Source organism: Andrographis paniculata, unplaced genomic scaffold, assembly GCF_009805555.1.
Source record: "Andrographis paniculata isolate CXL003 unplaced genomic scaffold, ASM980555v1 Contig65END, whole genome shotgun sequence".
In the NCBI taxonomy this organism is placed as follows: domain Eukaryota; kingdom Viridiplantae; phylum Streptophyta; class Magnoliopsida; order Lamiales; family Acanthaceae; genus Andrographis; species Andrographis paniculata.
This window is the reverse complement of record NW_026137601.1, coordinates 713,229-733,865: the sequence shown is the minus strand read 5'-3', so window position 1 is coordinate 733,865 and position 20,637 is coordinate 713,229. Positions and strand designations below refer to the sequence as shown.

General features: G+C 34.3%; 5 protein-coding genes across 9 annotated transcripts; 2 read left to right on the top strand and 3 right to left on the bottom strand.

Moving 5' to 3' along the window:
• Nucleotides 1–2,423: 2,423 nt before the first annotated feature.
• LOC127262408 (uncharacterized) lies at nucleotides 2,424–3,575 on the bottom strand. The gene has a single exon (XM_051291071.1). The coding sequence runs from the start codon at nucleotides 3,389–3,391 to the stop codon at nucleotides 2,768–2,770; it is 624 nt and encodes a 207-aa protein (XP_051147028.1). The 5' UTR covers nucleotides 3,392–3,575; the 3' UTR covers nucleotides 2,424–2,767.
• On the top strand, nucleotides 3,503–6,181 carry LOC127262407 (B-box zinc finger protein 20-like). 3 transcript variants are annotated; one of them, XM_051291069.1, is made up of 4 exons: nucleotides 3,503–3,611; nucleotides 4,507–4,738; nucleotides 5,467–5,907; nucleotides 5,996–6,181. In XM_051291069.1, exons 2-4 carry the CDS (start codon nucleotides 4,550–4,552, stop codon nucleotides 6,095–6,097), a joined length of 732 nt encoding a protein of 243 aa, XP_051147026.1. In that variant the 5' UTR covers nucleotides 3,503–3,611; nucleotides 4,507–4,549; the 3' UTR covers nucleotides 6,098–6,181. The 3 variants fall into 3 exon arrangements, with proteins under 3 accessions (XP_051147026.1, XP_051147025.1, XP_051147027.1); XM_051291068.1 differs by lacking the exon at nucleotides 3,503–3,611 and having other exon boundaries at nucleotides 4,401–4,738; XM_051291070.1 differs by lacking the exon at nucleotides 3,503–3,611 and having other exon boundaries at nucleotides 4,401–4,738; nucleotides 5,467–5,902; nucleotides 5,996–6,053.
• Nucleotides 6,182–6,220: 39 nt separating this feature from the next.
• On the bottom strand, nucleotides 6,221–9,605 carry LOC127262405 (protein IQ-DOMAIN 2-like). 2 transcript variants are annotated; one of them, XM_051291066.1, is made up of 7 exons: nucleotides 9,457–9,605; nucleotides 9,315–9,382; nucleotides 8,809–8,915; nucleotides 8,370–8,696; nucleotides 7,655–7,876; nucleotides 7,333–7,452; nucleotides 6,221–7,130 (listed from the first exon to the last, which is right to left on the bottom strand). In XM_051291066.1, exons 3-7 carry the CDS (start codon nucleotides 8,881–8,883, stop codon nucleotides 6,474–6,476), a joined length of 1,401 nt encoding a protein of 466 aa, XP_051147023.1. In that variant the 5' UTR covers nucleotides 8,884–8,915; nucleotides 9,315–9,382; nucleotides 9,457–9,605; the 3' UTR covers nucleotides 6,221–6,473. The 2 variants fall into 2 exon arrangements, with proteins under 2 accessions (XP_051147023.1, XP_051147024.1); XM_051291067.1 differs by having other exon boundaries at nucleotides 6,221–7,127.
• A 4,259-nt stretch (nucleotides 9,606–13,864) lies between these two features.
• On the top strand, nucleotides 13,865–16,917 carry LOC127262023 (D-ribulose kinase). The gene is made up of 9 exons (XM_051290494.1): nucleotides 13,865–14,016; nucleotides 14,373–14,605; nucleotides 14,765–14,904; nucleotides 14,984–15,233; nucleotides 15,320–15,452; nucleotides 15,808–15,896; nucleotides 16,062–16,339; nucleotides 16,417–16,486; nucleotides 16,552–16,917. The coding sequence occupies exons 1-9, from the start codon at nucleotides 13,950–13,952 to the stop codon at nucleotides 16,744–16,746; spliced, it is 1,455 nt and encodes a 484-aa protein (XP_051146451.1). The 5' UTR covers nucleotides 13,865–13,949; the 3' UTR covers nucleotides 16,747–16,917.
• Nucleotides 16,918–17,290: 373 nt separating this feature from the next.
• Nucleotides 17,291–20,637, bottom strand: LOC127261978 (protein DETOXIFICATION 46, chloroplastic-like). Of its 2 annotated transcripts, none has more exons than XM_051290427.1 (14): nucleotides 20,169–20,637; nucleotides 19,984–20,078; nucleotides 19,714–19,822; nucleotides 19,567–19,622; nucleotides 19,331–19,386; nucleotides 19,082–19,220; nucleotides 18,809–18,946; nucleotides 18,647–18,715; nucleotides 18,466–18,576; nucleotides 18,215–18,343; nucleotides 18,020–18,097; nucleotides 17,859–17,930; nucleotides 17,680–17,742; nucleotides 17,291–17,600 (listed from the first exon to the last, which is right to left on the bottom strand). In XM_051290427.1, exons 1-14 carry the CDS (start codon nucleotides 20,575–20,577, stop codon nucleotides 17,520–17,522), a joined length of 1,605 nt encoding a protein of 534 aa, XP_051146384.1. In that variant the 5' UTR covers nucleotides 20,578–20,637; the 3' UTR covers nucleotides 17,291–17,519. The 2 variants fall into 2 exon arrangements, with proteins under 2 accessions (XP_051146384.1, XP_051146385.1); XM_051290428.1 differs by having other exon boundaries at nucleotides 19,714–19,901; nucleotides 20,169–20,221.

Sequence of the window (20,637 nt, the reverse complement as noted above, 5' to 3'; positions counted from 1 at the left end):
ATTTGAATTTGAATAATAAAATTTTAAATTAAAATAATTGTTTGATGTGAATACACCTTTTGTTTTATTGGTTTTGAGCATAATCTAATGATGGAATGTTATTTTTACCTCTGATTAATAGTAACGAAAAAAATAGGATAGTGTTATAATAATGTTAAGACATATTCACTATGTAGTGGCAATGAAATAGTTAGAGAGTATTTGTTGGGAGGTTTGGATTTTGAATTGAAATTTGAATATTAATTTTTTTAAAATTGAAACAGTGATATAATGTAATATAAATAGGTATTGACGAATATAAAATTAATTTTGAATATAATATAAAAATTAAAAAATAAAAATTAAGTATTTGATTTGATATTTTTTGTAAATTTCTTTATGATGAATAATAAAAATTTTAAAATTTTTTCCAAAAGAGCACACCCTTAGTTTAGGAGGGACAAGAATAATAGTAAAATTCCATATATTCCGCCAAATTTATTTATTTATTTATTTTTTTTTTTTTTACGTTTGTGTTAGTTAAATTTATTTCATTACTATATTTGAAGTCAATATTTAATTATTATTTAATATTTATTTACTTTATTGTAAATAAATATTACTCATTTTATTACATTATCTCTCTTCTTTTTAATTTTTAATTACATCTTCAAAAATATTCTAAACTATTTTTTTACTTTTTCTATTTTTTGATAAAATATTCATTTTTCTTTAATTCATGTGCCGAATCCAAATAAACTAAATTTTTGGGACGAAAAGCAATAGATATGAGAGTGAAAAAATAAAAAATAAATAAAATAATAGGAGGCCAATTCTCACGTATTAAAATAAAACAGCCCTTCAGATAAAGAAATAGAACAGTGTGAATCCAACAATTAATGGGCCACCACGCATGAGAAAATAGCCCATCAATAATAAAATAAAAAATAAATAAATTGATATAGTTAAAATAATACTTTACTTGTTTGGTTGGAGAAAGAAGAATAGATAAATAATAATAATAAATTATTAAATAATTGATAAAAATTACTTCTTCGCATAATTTGTCCCTATTCTTTTTTTCTTCCGTCTTGTCTTTCTATTTTTTTAAATATAATTATGCACTTTAATCGCATTTTAAATTTTATAATTTTTTTAATTTTAATTAAACTATTTACTTATCTTAATCTTAATTTATAATTATTTTTACTCATATAATTCGTAATTACTTACTAATTATATTTTATCTAAAAATTCTGGTGTCTACGGTAATAACTTAGGACGCAGGGAGTATATAAATAGAATGATAAATTAACTATCATTTGTAAAAAAATATTAAAAATTATAAATAAATAAAATTATTTTTTATAAATAAATTGCAAATAACTAAAAAAAGTAATAACAAGCTACATTCCTAGTGAAATTTTAATGAACTGTAGCAAAATTTAGTATAAAAACATTAAAACTTACAAAAGAACACAGCCAAATTTCTTTCTATTCTTTGGAAGATAGCGAAGGGACAATATTAAAAAAGAAATAATCAATAACACCTCACCGGAAGAGAGAAGCAAAGTAAATTGAAACAAACAAACAGTGCGATATTAATCTTGGCAGAAATTTTGATTTGGCTTTAGAAATATTTCCCGACGGCTGGCTTTCAGTTTCACCTCTCTGGCTACTATATATATATGCTCTTACCTCGTAGAGCCAACAATGGAGTCAAGTATATGCAAGAGCAAGACAGGAGCAGGACATTACTAATTTGAAAAGAATCGTATAATAATATATAGAGAGGCAAATTCATAGACAGACCGCTGATCAAGAAACATATTCCATGGAAGGAAATATGGAAATTCAGTGAGAATAAACAACATTATGGGAAGCCATTGATGTTCTTTATCTAGTTTCTTGATCGAATGTAGCATCAAACCCATATGGGAAAAAAAAAAAGCAAATATCAAACACCATAGTCATAATTCTTTAGGAGGACAAAGCTGAGTAGAGTTTCTTAACTAAGCATGGCTTTCCCTTAATATTAGACTTGAACTAGTTTCAAACTGAAGTCACTAAACTAAACAGATATGAAAACTTATAAAAGGCTTCTAGAATCGACATAAGACCAACTTCGATTGCTATAGTGAAGTATATAATAGACATAAGTTGAAGCTTCTAAGGAGCTTCTTGATTAGACCAACAACAACATTGTTGCAACAAAGAAAATCCAAGGCTAAAATTAACAACTAAAACAATATATAAATTAAACCCTTCTGGTTAAGCAGCAGCATGCATCTCTAAATAGTCTACAATGATAAAAACAAGCACAAAATCAATACAACAGATAAGCATAACACTAAATTCTAGTGGCAACATCAGCAAAGTAAGTTATACATTCATGGAAGAATGGTGAACAGCTAGATGCATACATCAACAACAAATATTCCAGATATTCAGATCTTTCAACTTCAAAATGCATTCCAGTGGATCAAATATTCACATATAAGCAATTTCACATAACTGAAAATCAGCACCTAATGTCACGATAACCAATCAGCAAGCTATGATCCATGTTCTAGGAACCACATCAACATAGACCTAGACCAGTCAAATTTACACCCAAACAGTTAACACAACACAATCGACGGATGCCCTAATATTATTTCATCAATCCTAATCCTAATCCTAATCCCAATCCCAATCCCAATCCCAATCCCAATCTTAGGGTACACAGATCCCCATACTCCACCTCCCACCTTCAGCCAGAGCACCCAATTCGACCATTTTACCTCCATCAAATAAACGAGTGTTGAACACCAAATCCGTGCTTCCCGTACAAGCACCCAGGCCTGTTGTGGTTATACGGAAGCTTCTTTGATTTGCTGTGTTTTGGCCCGCCCTTCTTTCCCATCTTCCTTATCCTCTGCTTTCCAAGCATGTTCTTCAGCTTCCATGGAACCAGCTCGTCATCAATATCATAGTCATCTAAACCATGCTCATCGTCATCGTCGTCGTCATCATCGCGCTCATCCCCAACACGACCAGGCATCATCTCAACAGGAAAAACCGTCCGAGGCGAGACTGATAGACACGTAATCGAGTAGATGACTTTTGGCTTCACGCAATCACGCGATGTGCGTGCTTTTCCTTCTTCTTCTTCTTCGTCAGCCCCCTCTTCTGCCATCAGCTGCGGCTCCTGCTCCTGCTCCGGGTCCGACTCGTCGTCGGTCGCGCCGTCTCCGTTGCTGATGACATCATCCCCGTCGAAGGAGAAGACGTCTTCGTCGTCGGACATCGACGAGTTGACGAACTCCCACACCGATAGATCGTCATCGGAGATGTCGCACCGGTAAGCAGCAGGGCCAGATCCGCCGGTTTTCGCCATTGACGCAGCGGTTTTCCTCAAGATTCTCAACATTTTCGCTTGCAAAACACGATTACCTGCTGTATTTTTCTCCGTTTGCTTCAAGATCGAAGAAGCACCTGCAGATTTTTTTTCCAAATAGCATGTGAGAAGGAATCCTGCCGCAAAACGAGAGGGCTAAAAAGAACGGAGGGCTGTGGACACGTGGCGTACGTCTGAGGCTCCGTCGGACCACGCACTCTGCAATTCTATTGGTCGCAATTGCGTGGCCAAGGTAGCGTGCACCATAATCCATCTCTATTTCTAAATCATATATATAATCTTTCTTTCTAAGTAACAATTTCTTAGCTGGATAATAACAACACTATAGTTAACTACTCCTAAGTCCTAACCACCATAAAAAAGATTGAATTCTGGTCGGAGAAGAAATAAATGGGCCGAATATAGGCCCATTTATGGGGAGATCTGAAGCCCAATACAAGGTCTTGTAATATGTAATATGAAATATGCAATTGATTTTGATGTGGAGAGAGATTGAGAGAATTGGAACATAAATGGTGACAGCAACAGGTGCTGGTTGCCCATGTCTGCACTGCACCAAAATTAAGGAATAAGTGATACAGTGAAGGTAGACATGATCGATGAAACCCTAATTTCTCCACCCCCCCACCCCACCCCACCCTACCCTATTGCCCTACTACTTTCACACATACATACGTACATACATGCTGCAATATTGTACTATCATTTAATGAATTGATAGAGCCACCCATGCCTCCCATTTACAGTTTCAGACTTGGGAGATACAGATACACATAGATAGATAGATACATATATATATATATATAGAGAGAGAGACTAGAGAGAGTGGAGATGTATACAAATATATATATATTGTGTTCGAGAGGTTTCGATTACGATGAAAGAAAAAGATTTGCTCAAATCTTAGCTGTGCCTTACTTCTTACAGATTAAGATTCATCTGCCCATAAAAAGTTTGTCCTTTTCCTTTTACTTCTTACTACAATCAATCTTCCTATGTACTACTATAAAATGTTCCTTCTAATTTCACCCACTCACTCATTCATACAATCTGCTATGAATATGATCTTGCAGATAGATGGATAGAATTTATTATCCTTAAAATTGAAGGTTTTCGAAAACACGTAGGTTCATGTTCATTCATGCATGAGTCCACAAGAACAGCATTGTAATGAAGATTCAATGTGATGTCTGTGGCAGTGAAGAAGCGTCGGTTTTTTGCACCGCGGACGAGGCCGCCCTTTGCCGGAGCTGCGACGATCGGGTCCACGGCGCCAACAAGCTCGCCGGAAAGCACCCACGCTTCTCCCTTCTTAATCCCCAAATTAAAGACGACTCACAACTTTGTGACATTTGCCAGGTAACACCTTATATACATATATATACAAAGACGGCTAACAGCAGAAGCATGAGCGATTGTTCTAAGCCTCTAGTTCAAGAGGATCTATACTTTTAAATTTTATCATATTATTATTGGATAAAATTTAAAATATATTTCATACTTTTGTATATAATTACCAAATCCAATTATAATTCTAAAATTAAATTCATAATATTTTTTCTAGAATTAATATAATTTTCTTCGGTCTTTGGAATTCATAGTTATTATTCGTTGTGGGGGTGGTGTTATTAGTATTGAGTTATTGGATATATTATTAGGTAATGGCGCTGAGTTGTGGATTTGGTGTTGCTTTTATTTTTTATTTTTCTAAATTTTTTTTAAAAATATTTAAAATTATAAAAATAAAAAATTGTTTAAAATAATAGCAAAAAATTAATATTTGAATAATAGTAATGAAAAATAGAGTTATGATTGAAATAAAATTACTGTGAATTAAAACAGAATAAATGGAGTTGATGAGTTGGAAATGACTTAATTAAATACAAACAAACAGAATAAATGGAGTTAATGAGTTGGAAATGATTTAATTAAATACAAACGTTTAGTTTTGTATAGTTTATTACTCTTATATTTGTCATTTATACCATTTTGAAAAAAAATTCATAGGGACGAGACGGCCCTACATACATACATTATACATATACATATAATAATTAATCTTTTTGAATGATCATGTGATGTCGCAGGAAAGACGAGCATTAATGTTTTGTCAAGAAGACAGGGCGATGTTTTGCAGAGAATGTGATGTTCCAATCCATAGAGTGAATGAACTTACAAGAAAGCACAACAGGTTCCTCCTCACCGGAATCAAGCTTTCCACGGAGGCGCCGCCGTCGTCGTGCCAAGTTGCTTCAGCTTCAGCTTCAGCCTCCTGTTCAAGCAGCAGATCACGAATAATAATGTCACACTCTGAAACAGAGACCCCAACCTCAGCCTCCATGGACGTTGCTCCTGATCCTCCCACGGCAAATTGTTATAGTAATACTTGGAGAGATGACAACAACACTCAATCTGGTTTAGATCATTCAACCAGCACAATATCAGAATATTTTATGGATGAAAAATTGCCTGGCTGGCATTTCGAAGACTTCTTGGATCCTTCTGATCATGATTATGGTTTCTGTAAGGTTTGCAGTATATATATTTTTTATCTGAGTAAATTAACCATAAAACTTGCAATAATTTTGAACATGAAGAAAAGATCCGGTTTTGCAGATTGAGAAGCAGATGCCAGTTTTCATGGAGGAAGAAGAATATGGGGACTCTTTGAATTCCTTATATATATATATATATATATATATATGTATACCAGCTTAAATAAATTTGCAATTTTTATATCGTTTATGTATGGTTGCTATGTGCTTTTGATGATTTGTTATGTTGAACCATAATACTAAGAAACCAGCAGAAAGACAAGTGGAAAGATTGATAACACAAAACTAAATAAATGAAAAGTTTACATTCAAACAAACAGTATATGGTCCAATTGTATGATATAGCAAACCACAACAACAATGGTAAGAGAAGGAAAACAGTTATCTATACTTAGTATTCACCCAAGATTGAACCAATCGACCTCAACTCAATGACACCAAAGCAATGAATAAATTATACCAATGTAATGGGTATAATAACTTTACCAAATCGTGACATCTTTGTACTATGCAGGAGGAAGTGAACTCACCCTTCAAATTCACAATGTTGTCGGCAAAGGAGCTGTCACAACCTTCGGTGGTCCAGAACGTCTCCCGGCTCTAGCAGGAGAAGGAGGAAAAGACAGCCGTTTCTTGGCAGCCCCAGCAGGGATCTTCTCTGGTGTATTTCCATTCTCTACTCCTAGTCCTGGAAGACTCGGCGACCTCAACTTGGCTTTGGTTGACTGAGTGGGCACCATGTAACTCGGCACGGATGCAGAACTCGTGAAGCTCTCGTCATCCCTAACTGATGTGCCAGCAATGGTGTGCCTTCTGTTACGCTCCGACAGTACACTGACCATGCTCCTTGAGTCATCATCTTGGCTTATTGCACTCGCTCTTGGACTCGGTGGCTTTAATTTCTTGGCACCGGGTGAACGAGTGGAAGTGTACTTGTTCCCGGAAGGCTTTGGGGTAGCCGGTGAGGATTGGATCTCGGAGTTTAGTTGATGATGAGCAAAGGACTTTGTAATTTCTCCTCTAGGAGTTCCCATGATGGATGGACGATCGTTATTAGGATCTTTGTTTGATGTGCTTTGAGAGTTCAAAGGCTGCGCTGCCATCCATCGTTCTAACCAGCTCCAACCCCAGTGAGGATTAGTTGGGTCCATGAACAGTAAGTTGGTAGTTTTTGATGATTTCTTCCATGTTTGCTGCTTTGAGGACAAAATTAAATCAGTGGAAAAATTATTTCAATGACTTGAAAACCATGCTACCAATCAAATTAGAACAAACCTACTACACTGAATAAAAGGAACAGCCTGAAACCAACAACCAAGCTTCCGCGACTCAATTACCATCAGTCAGCTAAGGGAAGAAATGTGTACCAAGTTGGAAAATTCAGATCAATTTATTTACCTGATGGGTGTAAGAATAAGCTAATGCCCTTTCACGCCTCATTGCAGCTTCATACTTGTGCAGCAAGTTGGCGTCAACTTGCTCCTTGGATTGTAGACTATCATCCCATTCGTCTCCCATCTGCAAGATCACGTATAGCACAGTAAATGGCTACTCTTTACTTGTCAAATAGCAAATTTAACCAAGTAACAAAGGAATTGGTTCCAGAATATATATATATATATATATGTGCGTGTATATTAAGCCATATTTGTGGGAACATCATAATTCTTAAAGGTTAGCAGTTACGGATCAAGAATAGCAGCTTTGGCAACAGACTAACTCTCAAAGACTCCAGTTCCTTGGCATGTTTCTGCAGGATCTGTCTCTGGAGTGCTCGATTCTCCTCTAACATCCTCAGCCTTCTTGACTGAACTTGAGATTGCACACGAGATAATGTCTGCATGCATTTCAGAGCATTCGCAGTTTGGCAGTAGGCAGTTGGACCATCAACAAGTGATTTCAGTCTGACCAGCCCTCTTAGAGCTCGCAGTGCCCTCCTAGCCTGTGACAAGATCAAGATCATAGTAGTGGTTCAATAAAGGATTGAAGGCCCCCAATAAAATCAAATAAAATTTGAAGTACCGGATCAATGAGAGAACATGCAGAAATATTGTAATATCCGAATGAACCCTAACATGTAGAGTTTTAGAATTCAGAAAATTGCACCAGTATCAGACTATCAGGGCGTTACTTGACAGGTTATACTGTTTTGTAGTCTTTAATCTCACTAAAAAGAAAACAGGAGCCACTTGTCAAGCAATCAACAGTGACAGAATATCTAAATATCAACTTCTTCTATGAAACTATGGAGAGTAGAAACGATCTAAAAGCCCCAGCAATTATATAACTCCCTTCTACCTATATATTGAACTTTCATCCTATGATAGAATGCAGTGATAATGACATGGAACTTGAAGATCACAGATGGTAAGATCAATTTAAGACAAGCATTCCAGAAGACAGAAATTAAAGGTAAAGCTGTGAGATGCCCCCACCAGGTAACCACGGAATGCAGTCTGGATTTTGATTGCTGCCACTTCCTCCTTGGATTTCCCTGCAAATTGTTTTCCCTTAGTATGCCATACCACCTCTGCTGCTGCCTGTGCATCTGCAGCCACTTCAATTTCTGCAGTGGTAGCTACAGCAACAGAGAATGTGTGTTTTGCTTGCTCATTCTCATCCTCGATCAATTTTATCTCATTCAACGGTGGAAGAGATTGAGCATGAGGTTGAGGTTGAGATTCTTCAACATAATTTGGAATTGGAGAATCCGAAACTGATGGCTTTTCTTTCCCAAACCATTTCTTGGATTTACTTGCTTTCTGCAGAATGACACCAAGACCAAAAACGATGGCGTAGCTGATAAATTATCAATCCTAACATCGTTTAAAATTCCAACAAATCTGCAATGGTATTATTGATATGTTCGCATACCTTGTCTTTCTTTCCCTTAGAATCTGGGCTGAGAGCCTTCTTTACTGAAGAAAACCAACTCCCTTTTCTCTCCATCTCTTCTAAATCATTGCTCAATTTGTCCTCATCTGGAATCCAAGTGAGAAAAATACAAATAGGCAATAATTAATCCGAATGTACTACTTGAATTATTCACAGGCGAATTAACAAATAGATCAGAACACTAAAAGGATAATTTATCATTTTCAAGCAAGGAAATATAAACACTCTCGGTTTCTTATTCGCCTCATCGAGATAGGAATTTCAGGAGCATTGACCGTTACTTCAATTTTCATCTGAATTTCCATAAACGTGATTCACCAACGAATCAATCCAAAACGTCCAATTCCCAACGAAAAATCAAGACGAGTTTCAAGAAAAACCACCTCGTATTTTTAAACTCCTATGATCACTACAAGTTTAAAGATAAACCACTCAGTGTTGTTAAAATCTAGCAAAACTAACATCCAAATCACCAAGAAACTCACCTTCATTGCAATGTATCAGATCTCACACAATTATTCCATTCCCTTCGCCGGAAAACCCAACCGGAAGCCTGAAACAAGCAAAATTAGACACTTCACCAGCAAATGTAGATTTAAAACTGCAGCGAGAAACAACAAACGGTACCAATCTCCACACTTATGGCAGCGTGAACTGTTGCGAGAAACCAGATCTTGGCAATAAATGAAGCAACAAAGTTCAAAGAGGTGGAGTAGAGTTAGTAGAGATACCGATGCGAGGGAGGGGAGAGGCCGATAGAATCACACAGCTGGTTTTTGGTTTGTGTAGGTCCCACCTTCCGGCCGCGTGGGCCCCATTTCTTAACTCCACTTACCCCACTCTCTTTATTGCTCTCCATAATTAGGGTTATCGTCTTAATTGGATGTCTAAATTACCAATTTGCCCACGCCACGATTCTTTTCTTTGTCTCATAAGTTTGTTTTGGACTTTAGAGTAAAAAACAAAAAGAAAAAAAAACCCCGGGTGGCAACTGGTGGGTGAGTTTATAGCCGCGAAACCACCGGTTTAAATTTATTTTACGTTTTGTTGGTTGTAGTCTGACGTAAAAATATTGTGTATTCAAATTTTGACACATATTTTTGTTATTCACTTTTTTTTAAAATATATATATATATCAAATTGAACAATTTTTTTTTATATTATACGGGGTCTCGGACTTTTTTGAGGCCATGAACCAAAACAAATTATAGACCTTATTATCACAATGTATTTTCAAAATAATGTCACTGATTGACGTCGATTGAACAAAAAGTTGAACATAATAGTCGATTAAGTGAGGTAAAGAAGAGTTGATGACCACGATTAAATTTGAAAACATAAGATGAGACATAATTATAAAAAAAGAAAAAAAAATATGATTAAAATTTAAAATTTAATTTTAAAATTAAATTAAATAATTATGTAAAAAATATATATATAAACTGAAGTTACAATATAATTTTAAATTTTAATAATAATAATAATAAATAACATTTTAAATAATGACTTTCTATTAATTAAAGACTGAGCAGCTGCTCATTCTGTTCACTATAAATTAAGTTTATATAACTAGGTCCACAAGGCAAGTCACATTAAGTTACTCGTATTGTCATTAAAAAATCTCTTTGGGTTGGATTCAAATTTTAGATTTGAATTTGAATATCAAATTCAAACATCATTTTGAACGAAAAATGCATTTTTCTTTTTCTATTTCTATTCAATGATCAAAATACACAATTATTTGATAAAGACACCCCACCCTATATAATCCAAAATTCCAGAGCATGTAGGAGTGGTTATGCTCAATTTTTAGAACAAAAATATTCCTCGGACAAGTCACGGTACATTCTACTAATCTAAGGATGTGTTTGTTGGGGGATTGGATTGAATTTATACTATTCATCTCTTCTTTTTCTTTTTCCTAAAACATCAAATCAAACACCTATTTTTTTACTTTTTATATTATACTAAAAAACAATTTTACATTCAAAACATCACATCAAATACCTATTTATATCACATCATACAACTATTTAACTTCAAAATTTTTACTATTCAAATCCTAACTCAAAATTCAAATCCCCAAACAAACACAGTCTCTTGACTTCATATAAATTCAATTATGCTAATGACAATGTATATATGAGTATAAAACTTTGTTTATTACATGAAAGTTGTATAAAACAAGTATAAAATATTTTAGATAATAAAATACATCTTTTAAATAGTATTTGTTACTATAATGACATATTATACTATAAATTTAAGGTGTTTTTAGTATAGAAAATAGAAACGCTGACAAATGATAGCATTAAATGTAATTGTAGTAAAAAATAGTAAAACGGAGAATTAGAAATATAAAAAAATGCTAAGGTATAGAATAATACACTATATTATTAATTTAAAGAATAAATCGATAACTAAAATTAATAAATTAGATAAAAATATATATTGTATATTTTTTAGTTTGATAAGTTATTTTAATAATAATAATTTAAATATGATATTTTATATGAGATCTGTATAATATAAAATTTATAAAATAATAAATAATAGTAATAAGAAAATAATAAATAAACACAAATAAGTCATAAAAATTAAATATAAAAAAATAATATAAGTAAACACACACTTACACTGACTCTCTCTATTTAATTCCTCTCTATTTATCTGTATAAGAGAAAAATAAAATTAAAAAATAAGAAATAATTTATTTTTCAACTCTCAATTATTTGTCTCCACCAAACAAAAGAAACGAGGGTATTTTTATTTTTTTATTTTCATTTTTATGTACCAAACACCCCTTAGTGTAATATTTGAATATAGTACTCCCTCCGTTTCAATACAATATTTTTGTTTATCATTTTTTTGGTCTCAAAACAATAGTCTTATTTTCATAAATAACCATATCACCATAAAATAACTTCTACTTTTTTATTTTTATTACACAATTGTCATTATTTTTTTACACTAATGCAAAAAATTCTTTTATCCATATTTTTTACCAATTACCAATATAATATTAATATTCTTTAAATCTTGTGTCTAACCCAATTAATAATATAGTTCTGGGACGAAAGGAGTATAATATATATATTATATATAAAGATATTGCGAGTTTGAATTTGTCTTTGGTATTAAATCAAATTTGTAGTAACAATCCAATATAAATTAAAAGTGGTTCTAATAAAAGGAACAAGGACAAAGTCAAATAATTGGAAGAAAGTTTATTACAAATTAAATAAACAGAACCAGCAAAAAGCAAAATGTAATCGTAACTGGTACGAAAGCAAATGTTTGTGCTGTGCATTGCAATTTGCAGGGACCATTGCATGCATTTTATTTATTTATTTATTATTATTATTATTTTTTCTTCGTGTCAATGTCCCTTGTACCACTTTTCTGGACTTGTATTAAGCTTAAGTACCGAATCTTATTTAATTTTGTGGGGACTATGACTTTGTTCACGCAATCAATTTTTCCTTATTTGGCACTTTCACCATCATCCAAATGAATTTTAATAAAAATGAATAATAATAATTATTTTTTTATAGTAAAAATAAATAATTTTTTAAAAAAAATGAGAATAATTTTTTTATGACAATGCAAAAAAAAAAAGATCATCATAGATGAGGGAGAAAGTACTATTTATTTTTTTTAAAATATTACATCAAAAAAATTTTTCTCAAAATATTAAATCAAATATTTATTTTTTATTTTATTTTACTTTATTATTTCCAAATCTCCAAAACACCAAAATTCTCGAAAAATCTCTGTAAACAGAGCTTGTATATTTGGTTACTACTGCCACACCATTCATATGCTCTCAATGTAGAAGGATCTTCTTTTTGTAATATATATATATATATATTATTATTCATTATCATGTTTTTTTTAAAAATAATTTTTATATTGAAAACAATAAAAATATAACACAAAACACGTTCAAAATTCTATCACTTTTGTTTGAGGGTTTGGATTTTGAGTTGGAATTTGAATAGTAAAAATTTTGAATTGTAATTGTTTTTATGATTTGAAATAAATAGGTATTGATGTAATATTTTGAATGTAAAATTAATTTTTAGTATAATATACAAAATGAAAAATAGGCGTTTGATTTGATGTTTTTTGGAAAAAATTTTTGGATGAATAGTAGGATTTTGTCAAATATTTTCAAACGAACACACCCTACGTGTTTGTTTACACTGCATTTTTTATTTTTAGAATGTATATGTGTTTTGTTTATGTAGATATTTTTTAAATTTTTGTTATTAATTATTAATTTATATATATATATATTACAAAAAATCAAAACTCCAAAATTTCAAAATATTTAAATGGACTCATAATTATTGACTACAATATTTTATACTATTTCATTCGTCCACTAATTTTATATCAATTTTCTTTGTAAATTGCAAAAAGAAAAAAGATATAAAATTGATGGACACAAGAAGTATAGAAATTTATAATATGACATGATAAAATAAATTTTAAAAAATCAAAATAAACAGAATAGTTATTCAACACTCCAATGTAGCTTTCAAATTAATATTCCTTAGACTAATTCCTTTTCCATATATGGTTTATCTATGTGGTTGTATAATTCGAAATTAATTTAAAATAAAATGTTAAATTTAAATTATTATTTAAAAATATTTTAATATGATATTTTATAATATATATTTATTAAAAATCAATGTTGAACAGTAATTTTTTTTTATTTGAAATAAAAAAAGAAAAAATAAAAAACCCATGTATTCATTTAAAACTTTGTAAACAAAAATTTAAACATCATTATTATTAAGTTTAAAAGAACACGAAAAAGAGATATTTAACTGTATAATACTAATTTTTATTTACTCATATTTTCAAATTTATTAGTTTATTATTCAATTCATTAATCTACCATTATTCTAGATTAAAAATCATTTAAATTTAAAATAAAATGAATATCTACTATAAGAAGCCATCGAATGTATTTGTCGGTGAAGCGCTGAGACAAGACTAGCGACTACTTCTATTGCAAATTGAAGCATCAAATATGACTCATAAAAAGGATAGTATAAATGGCGCAGGCATTCTCTCGTTATCCACTGCGGTAGCTTCCCAGCAAAAATATGGCGGCCTCGCTTTGCAATCTAGCATGCTCGCCGCTTCTTCGTCTGCCTTTTCCTCGGGAACATGGTAAAACCTCTTACTCTGAATTCGAATTCTCTGTGGCTCGAAATGCAATTGTTTGATGTTTTCAAAGGAAAGAAATGTAAGTATGCCGGCAGTATTGCACGGCACCTCAAACGATCTGTAAACCACACGTTTGAGCAGATTTATGATGCAGTACAATTATGTAGTTAGCTTCATTATATGGTTTTAAGTCAGGCTTCATTACCAGCATCTGTATATATTTACTAGTATATCTATTGATGTTGAAGGTTTCATGGAATGTCCTGCCGTTGGTGTTTGTAACCTTACATTCTCGATGCCTTGATTTTTTGAGTCACTGAAAACCGTTGATGATTTTCAGATTTATTATCGTGATACAGGAACTCATCACAAGGCCAGAAAATTAATAACAAAAAATTATAGTGACTTAGATAAACCAGAATCTAGAATCACTAGTTTAAGCGCTGGTAACGTTAACATGGAGCTTGGTCTCGAATCTGAGGAACGACTATATCTTGGCATGGATTTTGGCACATCTGGTGCGCGATATGCTGTAATTGACCAGGAAGGCAGCATATGTGCTGAGGGAAAGAGAGAGTACCCTTTGTTGATGGTATAATATCTTTCATTTAAAATTTTGTTTAGTTGTCTTAGTTAGATTTATTCAGATTTAATCGAAGTGTTCTACATTTGTAGAGGCAGCCTTTATTGCATATTTGTTTACAAATCTCGTGCAGTTAATTTACAAGCTTGTTTGTGGTTTTCTAGAAAGAGTGAGGAAACAGTAGATTGGGTAAAATCCTGGAGAACAACACTTTTCAGCCTCTTGGAAGATATTCCTGTCAGTCTCCGTCCAGCTGTTGCATCCATTTCGATCGATGGCACTTCTGCGACAACAATCATAATTGACAGGTTCAAAACTTCTTATTAGGAACTCTGCTGCCTGAATATACTGTTTTTGCATAACATGTTGCTTTGTTTATTGATGCAGCAAAACAGGTGAACCATTGTGTAAGCCTTTCCTATACAATCAGAGTTGTTCTGAAGCTCTACCAATAGTAAAAGCAATTGCTCCAGCTAATCACACAGTTTGCTCTGGATCCTCCACATTGTGCAAATTGGTCTCCTGGTGGAATTCTGGTACCCCTAAAACTTCAGCAGCGTTACTGCATCAAGCAGACTGGTTGTTGTTACTTCTTCATGGAAAGCTCGGAGTGACTGATTACAACAATGCATTGAAAGTATTCTCTGTTTCAGTTACCATGCCAATCTGTTTTAAATCTGAGCATGTGTCTGTTTGATTTGATATAACTGTTCCTTTTGACAGGTTGGTTATGATCCTCAATTGGAGTCATACCCTCAATGGCTACTTTCTCAGCCTTATTCTAGTGTTTTACCCCTTGTGCAAGTTCCAGGAACCAAAATTGGCACCATGATAGAAAGCATCCAAACACGTTTTGGTATGTTAAGTTACTAAATACTATTTTTTATAAGCAATAACGAATCTCACTGAGTTAATCTAATGAAGTTTTTTGCTTCCACAGCAACTAATATTTATTGTGATACATTCTTAAACAGACAGGTTCTCTGTTCTATTTTTATTTTTAAGTGATACAGAATTGTGGAAGGCATAATTATTTAGTTTCATACCTTCTCTTAATGCCATATATCACCTTGGTCTTTTTTTTTGGGAAGTTGTTTAATGGCCTAGGATTAATCAAAGCTGGTAATTTGAATGTTTAAAATCCAGGTGCTGAATGATTTAGTCATCTTATGATTAAATTTTTTGATGGTCACAATATTCTTTCTTGATAGGCTTCGCAAAGGATTGTATCATCTGCACGGGAACCACTGATAGTATAGCCGCATTCCTTGCAGCACGTGCAACTGAACCCGGAAAAGCTGTAACAACTTGTGACACCTTTACTTCTCATTAATCAGTCATACTGCATAAAATTTGCTGATTATCAGTAGACAACCTCAATACTTGGGAATAATTTTTTACCAGTGATATTGTTTGTGCACCTGATTATTCAGACAACTTTTTTGCCTGGCATATATACATTCAGGTCACATCATTGGGTTCAACACTTGCTATCAAACTTCTAAGCACCACGAGAGTAGATGATGCACGTTTCGGGGTGTATAGCCATCGGCTTGATGATAAATGGCTTGTTGGTGGAGCTTCAAACACAGGTGGAGCCGTCCTTAGACAAATCTTTACCGATGATCAGCTGGAGAAGCTGAGCCAGCAAATAAATCCTGCAGAGGCCTCTCCTCTTGATTATTATCCTTTGCAAGACATTGGAGAACGATTTCCTGTAGCCGACCCAAAAATGGAACCCAGGTAAACCATTCACCTTTTTCATTACATCAGCAATAGTAAACACTAAAGGCATTGCCATTGTTGAGCTACCATTGCAGATTGCACCCTCGCCCTGAAAGTGATGTGGACTACTTGCATGGCATTCTAGAGTCCATTGCTCGCATCGAGGTACATAAATTCATCTTCTGCTTCTCATTTGTGATTGTTACTGTATTAACTTATGCATAGCACAGGCGCAAGGGTACAAGTTGTTGACGGAATTGGGGGCAACACCTGTGGAAGAGGTTTTCACTGCTGGGGGAGGGTCCAAAAACGATAAATGGATCAAGATACGCGAGCGTGTCATGGGGTTGCCTGTCCGCAAGGCGCTGCAGACTGAGGCTGCTTATGGAGCTGCATTGTTAGCCTTAAAGGGTGCTTCACAGTAACTCACATTACTCTACTCATTTCATATGGCGCAATTATCACTACTTGTTTTTAGTCCTGCATAGCATGTATTCAACTAGTGTTTGCGACATGAGATCAAATGTGAAAGCTGCAATAACCAGAACGTTTGGAATATGTCATATAAATTATAATCGATCATCTCTTACAAGTTCCATTCAGCCTACCAACTTATATGCCATACCTGTGTCCCTCTCAAGCATGCAGACGGTAAATGATCTTATATAGCTTTTATGTTTTTATTCAATAGAAGTATATATAGGGGAGGTTGCATGGTTTAATGATTTCTATTTTGGTGAATGTTAGATACCAAAATGGATAATTGACTTAAAAAGAAGGAGTTCGGATCCTATTAAATTAATTCAGCTTATGCTGAATTAATCTTAACCATTCATTTATTTTAATTAAAAACAATAATTTAATTAATTTAACTTATCAATGGCTAAGATTTAGTTTAGCAGTGCTGAATAATGACTTCAAATCTTACCACATTTGTAAATTGCATCATATGTGCAGCCTGGATAAGGAAATCGCTAAATGAATTCATGCAATACCTCTGTGTTTGAGCTAGAATACATTGTATTGAGAATTTTAGTTAACAATTTGACTTTGTCATGGCTTTTCTCGTGAACGAAAAACTTGAGCATATGAATATCCATCTAGATACAACAATTAGCCAAAAAAGATGGATAACATGTGCAGATACACAATTATGTGGTCAAGGTATATCCTCCATAATGTCGACCTCCCTCCGAATTTAGCTACTCCCAAGTTGATGACTATAGTACAGCAATCCATCTCGTAAGGTTAGCCTTCGAAGCAAAACAGTAAACAGAGCCTGCACAGAAATGTTAATAATGACAGTCAATTTTACCTAAATGTATGTTGGCCACAGGGCTTTCAACCTACAGACTTACCAATTGAAACGACATCAGCGCGAACCATATTCCAATTAAGCCATATCCCGTCCTGCTCAATACCTGTTATTAAAGATGACAGTGTTCAATTAATGTAGGAACTCACAGCTAGGAAGTAAGATCAGACATTCGAAACAAGTCACTTTTACGGTATTACTTTTGTCATTAGTATAGAATACCTGCAAAAGAAGTGTATTTAAACAGGCGATCCCAGTCATTGTTACACCCAGAAACGTCAAGTCTCTTCCAGCCTGCATAATTGACAGCCAACTTATAATCAAATCATGGAGATCACTGCTTTCACTGCCTATTTGATCGAAGCTTAAATACGCTAACATACCATTAATGTGCCTTCCAGACAATTTATAGGTGGTGCAGCAAATAGTGCAACAAAGAAAGGCAATAGCACCTTCCTCATCTGTTGTGCATTAGATGAAAATAAATGGTTATAGCATATCGAATTTAATTAGTCTCACAACGCATTTTATCCGTTCTGGCTGATGTAAACTAACTATGTGAAGGTAAGGAAAATGACCTCTTGCATGACTTCAGGATCAGAGGAGAATAGTTTGGGGAAGAGCCAGGGAAGTGATGTCCCGATAGATCCCAATATAAGTCCACTTAATGCACCGATGATGATCAGTAACTTCAATAACTCTCGGACCTTCCGTATAATGTGAAGTTCAGGGGAAAAAAAAAATGGAAGTAGAGAAGATGAAAGGCAAATGTAATACAAGCAATAGTGTTTCTTTTATCAACATTTAGGATGCTATAAGCATGAGTTACCTTTTTCGAACTACGGTTGGTCCCATACATCAGCTCAGGCATGAATGACTGGGCTGTTTGGGAAAGAGGCTCTCCCCAGACGGCGCATATACAGTACAATTGTATCATCACCTAATGAATGGATTTAGCGAGCACTGCCTTTCATGTGGAAGTTACTTATAGAAAAGAAGAGTATTCAAACCTGATGAGCAGCAACAGTTTTGGTACCCATTGATGTAGCGAAGTAGACAAGCATGGCATAGAATGTGACCTGTGTCGAAGTATATGTCAGACAGTTGAATTGCCGATTGCCATGAATGAATGAAAGTAACCAAAATCAAGAATCTTGAATGGCACCATGAACCTTTGATAAGATTGCCACAAATGCCGGAGCTGCGAGAGTGAATATCTGAAGAAACTCATCGAGTGATGGAATAGAAATGGAGAAAGCATTGTAGCCTTTTTTGTTCAATGCCTCAATCATCATGTAAGCTGCAACAACCTTTGGCAACCATCGTCGTGTTAAATTTTTTTATGAATATATCATATTCGCTAAGGGATTAAATGCTCGTTATTTAGAATAAAATGGCGGCATTTCATAGTAAGATGGGGTAAGGGTCGTATCTGAATGCCGTACCTGTGACACCATTGTTGCCCATGCAGCTCCAGCTATCCCAAACCCTAGAAATCTGCATAATACTACATCACCAACACCATTAATAGCACTTGCAACAGCCAAAGCCTTGACAGGTCCCAATGAATCTTTCATTCCTAAGCTGTGAGCCATTCAAGAAACAAATTTTTGAAGATCAACTCACAATTTAAATTTAACATAAACCCCTGAAAGCTTTCAAGGATTCTGACCAATGAACTGTTAGTACCAAACCTTGCACTTTGAGCAACCCATCCCATAAGCCATGCCGGCCATACCAAACCTCGAATCTGAAGAAGAACAGCACATGTAACCCAGGGCAAAATTGAATCAAGCGATGAATCAGAATGCATTTCAAGATGTCATTAACAAAATGAGACCAACTATGAAAGATCAACCAAGTCCAATGTAATGGGAACCCAAGAAGAAATGAGAAATGACGATAATTTGTGCCAAATTTTCGTGCATACCTGCACATATGTATTTGCTGCATTTATTATATCTGTGTTCTTCGCCCCGGAAAAAGCTGGGATCAATGCAGAGATTAAATGAGAAGAGAAAGAAGCTTATACTGATTAGGCAGCATATGAATAAAACTGAAGTTAATCCTTCTCTACCCGTCAAGGCCCAACGACCACAAAACTTTGTAAAGAAAAGCATTAGGACACCACAAGCCAATCCTATGAACAGCAGTATAGATATCTGATGTTGCACCTCAGTTTTGTCCTGTCCCATTCAGTTGCACAAGAGACTACATAAATTTACAGCTTCAATCATACAATCCCCATCCAATCGTGATTGCGATCTGACCAAGTATCCAATTATATCATATATTCCCACATGACAAATTTAATAACTTTAGAGAGCATATAATTTGATCTGTTAACCTGCTTAACAAGGGATGTAGCCACCAAATTTGAAGTGGCAATGGAAAGGAACATGAACAAATAGCTTGCATAATCACACAAAACTGTCCCTGGCCCTGGCAAATATAAATAAATAAATAAATCCCAATGTGCACTTTCAATTAATTGAAAACTATACAGATTAAGTCTGGAGTTAGTTGACATACCTAAAGCTGCAAGCTCGACTGAGCTGCCCTGACCAACAACTGCTGTATCAATCAATCCCATCAACGGACCACAGATCCAAAGACCGACCGCAGGACCGGAAAATTTTATGATTTCCGTAATTTGATTCCATAAACTACTATCCTTCAGCAATTCCTCCCCAGATAGTTGCGATTCCTCCACCGCTGCAATTTCCTCTTCCGTTCCTTCTCCAACTTGCAGAATTTGAGTACCGACATCGCTACCACTGTTCTGGTAATTAGAGTTTGCACCAATCCGTAGCTTGCTTCTGCATTTCAGGATTCGCACACTAGTTTGGTGTAAAGTTTTTTGAATTTTGAAGTTTGGGGCACTGGTTCGGTAGCGAAAGCAGGGAAGGTGAGAGTGGTGAATTAGGGTTCCGATATTCATGGATTGAAATCTGTTCAACTCTCTGAACTACGACCAACTGACAATAACGGCCTTCTCTAT